General features: G+C 48.4%; 1 protein-coding gene across 1 annotated transcript in view; it reads left to right on the top strand.

Annotated features, from left to right (window-relative positions):
* The window catches only part of MAML3 (mastermind-like 3 (Drosophila)), a 99291-nt gene that overhangs the window by 43375 nt on the left and 48414 nt on the right, over nucleotides 1-7502 (top strand). Inside the window, exons 3-4 of the mRNA XM_010008991.1 lie at nucleotides 1992-2004; nucleotides 4906-4932. Of these exons, the coding sequence (XP_010007293.1) occupies nucleotides 1992-2004; nucleotides 4906-4932 (40 nt within the window). The remainder of the gene's footprint in view (nucleotides 1-1991; nucleotides 2005-4905; nucleotides 4933-7502) is intronic.

Raw genomic sequence — 7502 nt, 5'->3', positions numbered from 1 at the left:
GAAGTTTTTTTTTTTCTGTTCTTCCCCCCCCCCCCCCATTACCTTGAAGTAATCATCTATATTTAGGTCAGTGACATGATGAAAGATGTTTATGTGTTTTTACCTAAAGCTGGAAATTGCCTTTCCGGATATCACTGAATGGAAAAAGCTAATGGAGCCTTCTTGTGCTTTCATTGCTTTTGCAGTGGTGTTCTTGTTTTAGGACTACGGCATGCAAAGCATCCTTTCCCACCACATGGCTCTCGGCTTTCAGCTCCCTCTGCATCCTCTGCTGGCTTCCCTGCATGGAGCAGACTTACAGAAGGGCAAGGGGAAGGTCACAACAAGTTGTTTTATTCTCCGACTACCTGGAGCAGGCATTGTCAGCTCTGCCCTATCAAGTAGAAAATGTGGCACTGATAAATCCTGTCCACTAAGGAGCCAAGCCTTTTTAATATGCAAGTGCTCAGTCAAAGAAAGTAAACAGACATCTCCTTCTGCAGGGAATTACTAGACAAGCATCTCCCTCCCCTTACCCTCCTTCCTTCCTCCTCCCTTCCATTTAAGTGTAGGAAATTCTGCTTGCTTTATTTGATAAAGAGGAGGAGGGGAAAAGGTATGTACTGAATCATGGTTAAGCTGCTGTCTTCTACCCCAAGACCTTTCAGTCTAGCTGTGCTTCATTAGTTTGATAAGCAGACACCAAAAAGGGGGAGGGGTGTGGGGTTTGCATGAGGGGATCTGCCTAGGGGCTGCCCGGAGGTTTAAGAAGATGAACTGCTAATGATGTTGAAGCTGTACCTTTTTGGGACCTTGGCTCCTGGAGGAAAAATGGGCCTTTTTCGCTAATTGTGTCGTGCTCAGTAGTGTGATGGAAAGGGACTCACAGGGGAGTGAAACGGAATGAGTATCAGCTGGGCTCTTCCCCTGAGCAGCCCCCTCTCTGCTCCTCCCCCAACCCAACTCTCATCTCTTTAGCAGGGTATCTGGCATGAAGTCATCCTAAATATCAGGAGATAACATTAGGAAAAGAGATTAATTCGGTGGGTCATTTATTTGGACAGTCTGGAATGATCCTTGCAAACTAAACATAGATTTTAACGAATGTTGTCCAAATTGGCAATGCAAATGTTTTGATGAATAGCTAGCAGAAAGACTGTGAACCTTGGATGTGGCCCCATGCATGTGCAAACACAGGATCTAAGGACTTTTGAACTTTACTTGCTCTAATCCTATGCCAGCCCCTTTCCTTTCTGGCAGGTTCAAGTCTCAGAAGGGGATAACCTATCCCCGCCGTGCAGCAGGACATGCAGTTTTTCACTCGAGGTGCTATTGCGTGTTTCCAGGTGCACTAATTTTCCTTTCAGCAGCTCACTTTCACTCAGATGCCGCCCCAGTTGAGAAAGTAAAGTGCAATTCCCAGGTGCCCTTGTTGGCATTTCCTTTCCCCTGCACCAGCATCAAGCCCAGCTCAGCTAAGTGGTGCTAAACTGTCAGCATTTCAGCTCATAAAGCCTGGCATGCTCTTTGTGTGCTTTGGGGTGGGAGTGGTTGGTGGTGGACAGGCTGTGCCATGCTAGGAATTGGAGAACCTTTCCAGACTGCTGCCCAATGCCACCCCAGTCAAGCCCACATTTGCTGGGCACCTCCTCCCCTTGGAGAAGGAAAAAAAGGCAGCTGGAGGTGTTGCTTGGCACTTTGCTTTCTCAAATGCCAGTGGGCACACCAAGTCTGGACCTTGCAAATTAATGGGCCTCCAATCTCAGAAGGGACCTTTTTAACCTAAGCATAGCATTGTCTTAAAATTGCGTATCACTGCCGCAATTGATGGCTGGCTAGTCAGCTACAGACAGGCAGGAATCCCTGGAAAAGCCATTCAGCAAAGGGAACACAGGTGAAACTTCAGGAGGCAGCTAGGTACCCAAGGAACTGTCCCAAATGTGAGATGTCCCTACTGTCAAAGAAAAAGAGCAAGAGATATGTAGTGTCTCTGGAGCACTCCAGCAGCACAGGAGCAGGCAGCAGGTTTAAAGCAATAAGATGCTTTGGTTTGGTTTGGTTTTCTTCACATCTACTCAAGCTGCAGAATCCCCTGCTGCACGCTGTTGCAAAGGCTGCATGTAAAAGGAATTAGATAAATGCATGAAGGAGAGGTTTGTGGTTGAGAATGAGATTCTGCTAGTTCAACACAGGCTTTAGCACAGGATGCTCCTAATCCTCTGATTGCTGGAAGCTGGGAAGGATCCCAGGGGAAGGCTCGCTCTGTATTCATCCTTGTTCCTTTCACACATTCCCTAAGCATTCATGGCTGGCTACTCTCAGAGATGGGACACTGGCCTAAGGAAACCTTTACATGTAAGACCATAATGTTACACTGACAGGACAAGAGTAGGGTGAACACCTGCACTGGGGTATGGTGGGATAACCTGGGCAGCCCAGGCTGTGGACCACAGCTTTATGGAACTGCTGCTGGTTGTAAGCAGTTCCATACGTGACTTCCTCAGCATCCCTTTGATGGGGATGGTCAAAGGGGAAGCACTGCCAGACAGTGCAATAAATGCTGATGTTATATGTGTTGTAAACCACTTCACAGGGAGAGGTGAACATTTCCCAGGGCGTGGTGTGGCAAGGTGGAGAGGCAGACTGTTTGAAGTTGTGATGAACTGCTTCTCTTCTTTTCTTTTCAGAAACAACTTTAGGTAGTGGGTGACACAGACAACCACAACAGTAATTTCTTAGTCCAAAGGTCATTCAAGAGTTTTTGCCTACCTCTCCTCCCATATCACTGCTGGTTCACCCCCTTGCTCAGCACATGTTGCTTTTGCACCTCTGCCTTGACCAAAATGCCTTCTCTGTCAGCTCCCAGCAGCAGTAATGGTCTGGGGAGGGTGTAGGATCTCCCCCACTCATGGGGAGTGTGGGGCAGCCTATTCCTGTAGAGAAAATGTGCATTGCATGGTGTGGTGGAGAGGGGACTGTGCCTTGGTCCCTGTAATTACACCCATCTGTTACTTCCCTGTCTCTGCTGCTGCTGAAGAAATAGACAAAGCATCACAAGTGTGATTTAAGCCCCTGGAGAATACAATGGCTTCATTTGAACAAGCTGAGCTGGCCTCTAATGCCCCCCTTTTACTGCCCCACTGCTGCACGCTGGGCTGTTGAGGGCTGCGCTTTCACCCAGCCATCGGCTCTCGCTGCTCGGTCATTATTAACTCTTTGCCTTTTTGTTATTTCTGCTGCTGTTGTCAGACTTGTAGGAGGGAACAACATCAGAGCTGTTCCTCCTTTCCCTATCAAAGTGGCTGGTTTGGGAGTTTAGTGCCTTCCACATTAATGGGACTGATAAACTGGTTTTGCATTGCAGTCGCTCTTGTGTTTTGTGCCCTCTTGTCATTGCTGTTGACTCATCAGGCTGAAGTGTCTGAGCCTAATTGAAGCAGTAACAATGCAATCAACATTTCTCTCTATTTTTGTCTGCATCTCCCCCTCCCCTCTGTTTTTTATGCTGCCTGACATGCTATTTCTGGGGATGAGAACTTGGCACCCTTACGAAGGGTTGCACTGGGAGGGGACTGAGCCACAAATGGAGCAAAGCTCACCAAAGGTAACAGGGCTTCGTTCTCTCTCTTGGTAATGCCAGACTCCCAACATTATACCCATCATCCTCGGTGTGCTTCCCTTGTCACCTCTCCCTGACATCCTTCCTGCTGCATGGAAAATGCTTGGGGAGAGGGAAGTAATTCTACAGCAGGACCGTATGGATGCACCTAATTACCATAAAATTATCATAACCCTCTTTGTTTAAGAGTACCCAGCTCTCCTCCTTTATCCAAACAATGGGTCCAGGGGCAGGGAGAAGTGACTGTTCTTGGTGAGATCTTTTAAGAGATCAGTGATGAAGATGCTAGCTTGATCTTTGAATGCCAAAGTGTTCATCCCTGACTTCAAGAGTAGAACTGAGCCCTGCCAACTGCATGCTTAGGTGGCAACTATTCTGCAGCAGGTGAATGACACATTTTCAAACGCAGATCCCCAGCATGAGGTAGCTGTCTATATATAAGTAGCCTGATTTCTCAAGGATGCAAGTCCTGGAAGTAGCAACACCTTTATCAGTCAGAAATCCTAAGACCTCAGAAAAGTCCCCCACTTTTCCTCAGGTACTTAATTGGAGGCTTTGAGATGTGACTGCTTTTGTGTTAGTTTTGAGAGCAGGGCCAGGATTCAGGCACCACTTCTGAATGTGCTGATTTGACCAGGATAAATGTGCTCCATCTCCTCACACGGCCAACTAAAGGGCTTGGTGTGGCAAATGTATTAAATGAGAGTGCAACAAGGGACAGATCTACAGCAGTCAAATTCCAATGGCTTCTTATGCTGATTTTATTTTCCTCTTTGCTCTACAAGTGCAAAGAATGTCCTGCTTGTGTCAGCCTTTTTTTGCCCCCAGCAACAGCTGAAGAAGATGCATCTGCACATCACCCAGTGTACCATAGAGCTGTAGCTGCATCGTTCTCTACCATTCCATTGGGAAGCTAGAGAAGCCAGTGCAGCTGAGTCAGGGACTTAAGAAAGGCACATTCCCACTTTGCTGTATTCTCTTCTGCTTTCTCGGTTCTTTTTCATACCACTTCTCCAGCGCCAAATTTGCCTGGGGACAGGCAGAATGCCTGTAGCTGGGAGAGTGATGCCAGGGCATGCAAACTGGAAGCTCTTAAGCTTCTGTAAACATGCCCACCTAGGGAAAAAGTAGTGTGGGAAGCACAATGGAATAAGAAAGAATATGTGGCCATTTTGTGGAAGATTTCTTATCCATGGCCACTTTCATTGCACATAAGGGCATTTGCAGGGGCTTTAATGTGCTTTGCTCCTCTATGAGCATTGAAATACAAAATTAGTTTTGTCTGGGTGTGCCTGAGTGTCCCTAAGTAGGCAGATCCCAGCCAAGTAGACCCAGCAAGACAGTTTGTATTGCAGTGTGTGGCAATAGCAGTCTGGTTATCTCTGCTAGAAGCCAAAGAGCTAAAAAGGTCTCTTGAGTGGAGGGACAGTCTTGAATCACTCTAGCCCTGTCCAGCTGGGCCATGCTTCTGACGCCTGTCCTGGAGGGTGCACAGCACCTTGTGTGGGCAGAGTAGTGAGAAACAAATGGATCTTAAAGGTTTGGTATCTCAAAGGTATGCCAACTGGCTTTGCTATGTCTTTTCTTCTGAAGTAGATTAGGGTTGCTATTGTTGATGGCAAAACTTAAGGTGTCAAGAGGAGAAAGAATGAGGGAAAACAGTGTGTTTCCTTTTTCTCCTGTCTAATGTCTTGGTGCATTTAGCAGTGCACGTGTGTAGTTGGTGTCTGTGTTTTTTCTGTGTGGTTGGTTCCTTCCCCCAAATGCATGTTTAACTCTTCCTTGAAGTGATGGCAGGCAGAGGATCATCTGAAAGTATGGACATGTCAGCAGAAAAAAACAAACTACTGCAGGCACCTGGGTAGGTGAATTTATTGAAAATACTTTAGACCGGTGTCTGGCAAATGCCTGGATTTTAGATTGACAGAGTCCTTTGCAGGGAGACACGCCTCTCCTTTGTGTGAACTATACCGCCCTGCATCATCCTTCTGTCACCTTTCTAGTGTTGTTATTGGACTGCTCATCTCTATTTTGTGATCTGTTTAACTTTTTTTTACACAAAATTAACATAGTCCTCTCCTCCTCCCTCCCCCCTCTGCAGTACAGAGAAAGACTGCTGCTTTGTATCAAAACCAGAACTGGTTTTAAGGCAATACACACAGATCTAGACCTCTAAGCACTGATGCTGTAATCTCTGCTGGCATCTTCAATAATTTTATGTCCTCGTGGTAGACTTCGCCTCACAAATATACATACAAAGCTCAAATTGTGTTATTGAGAGAACAAATGCTTTGAAATACGTTCAAAGAACCAGCCACTGAGCGAAGGAAGGCGAGAAGCAGCTGACTTTGCTAAATACTCGTTAATACCTCTCGCTGTTGGCACAGCCTGAAGTTCTAATCAGCTCTGTCTGTGTGTCTGTCTCTGCCCTCCACATTTGCATTTGTTGGCGTGTTTTCCTGCCGTGCAGTTTTGTCTGTAGCTGCGTGTGCCCCTCGCCTGGGCTGCTCTGGGTGGGCCCTGCTCCAGTGTGTCCCAGCATGTCTGCCTGTGCCTCCTTCCCTGCACAGCCCTGCTCCAGTGTGTCCCAGTGTGTCTGCCTGTGCCTCCCTCCCTGCACAGCCCTGCTCCAGTGTGTCCCAGCGTGTCTGCCTGTGCCTCCCTCCCTGCACAGCCCTGCCTTCCAGTGTGTCCCAGCGTGTCTGCCTGTGCCTCCCTCCCTGCACAGCCCTGCCTTCCAGTATGTGCAGCTCCCAGCTGCTTGCATCTCTCCCAGTGCATCCGTGTCCCTCCCTGTGCTTGCCTTGCCTGGTGGCAGGACGGGACGTGGGAGGCTTTGAGTGCGGCGGGGGTGGCAGCGTTTTACACTGAAGTGGGTGACTGTGCTTTTGCTGAGATGGAGACTCCATCGTTTCCCTCTGTCAACCTAACAGGCGCTTGTACCGGGGAGGAAAAGCTGTTGCCTTGGTGGCTTCAGTGAAGTGAAATAAAATGCTGCTTCAAACCGCTGGGAGTGGGGGATCATTCTCAGATGTCAGCTCCTTAAAAATGGCCTCACTTAAAATTTATATGGAGGGAGGAAAATGGATTTTTTTTTTCTCTTACAGAAGGAGCTTGTACCCTTTGCATGGTGTTGGGTTTCTCCTCCCCCGCCCCCCAAGACCCAGGCAGAATGCTGCGCTCCAAGGGGAAAGGCCTTTAAAAACAAAACAAAAGGCAGCTGTCAATTTAATCCGAGCTCACTGATAAAATTCCAGCAGAGTTCGTTTTTTTTTCAGAGATGAAATAAGAACCCTGGCAGGCCCTCTTGACTGGCCACATAAATCATTCGTGGTAATTGCTCTGAGAAAGATGAGCGCAGGGAGGGGGAAGGCGCCTGCGCATCCCCACCCGGGTACCCCCGCTGGTGGGGACCACCAGGCCTGAGGGGCAGCGACCTGCAGCAGGGGTGGGTGCTGCAGCCTCAAGGGGAGAGTGTGCTGCAGAGGATAAATAATAGGGTGTCTTGTCGCCTGCTCTTTGTTGGTCCTGCTTTAATCGCCCTGGAGGGATTAGGAGTCAGACAGGGGATTTTGGGAGAAGGGGAGGGGGGTGGGCTGAGATGGAGGAGAGGGGGGAGGGAAGGATGGAGGTGCAGGGAAGGTGGAGAGAATGAGATGGAGGTGAGAGGAAGAAGTAAGAGATTGATTTAAGTGGCTAGCATTTAGTGCACCGGCGGCACAATTTCAATTAGCTAATGCCTCCTTCGGTCGGTGCGTGACTCTGCATGCTCCTTGTCACTCCGATTAGAAGTGGAATGGCCATAAAAGCATCATGCTGGGGTCTGGTGTCAGCTTGCTGGCTGCAGCAGTGCAGGAGGACAGCTGCTCTGGGAAGCCGCAATGCTGCCCTTGCCATTTCCCTT

The sequence above is a fragment of the Chaetura pelagica genome, unplaced genomic scaffold (genome assembly GCF_000747805.2).
Source record: "Chaetura pelagica isolate M959 unplaced genomic scaffold, ChaPel_1.0 scaffold221, whole genome shotgun sequence".
NCBI classification, from domain to species: Eukaryota; Metazoa; Chordata; class Aves; order Apodiformes; family Apodidae; genus Chaetura; species Chaetura pelagica.
This window is presented reverse-complemented; position numbering and strand designations above follow the sequence as displayed.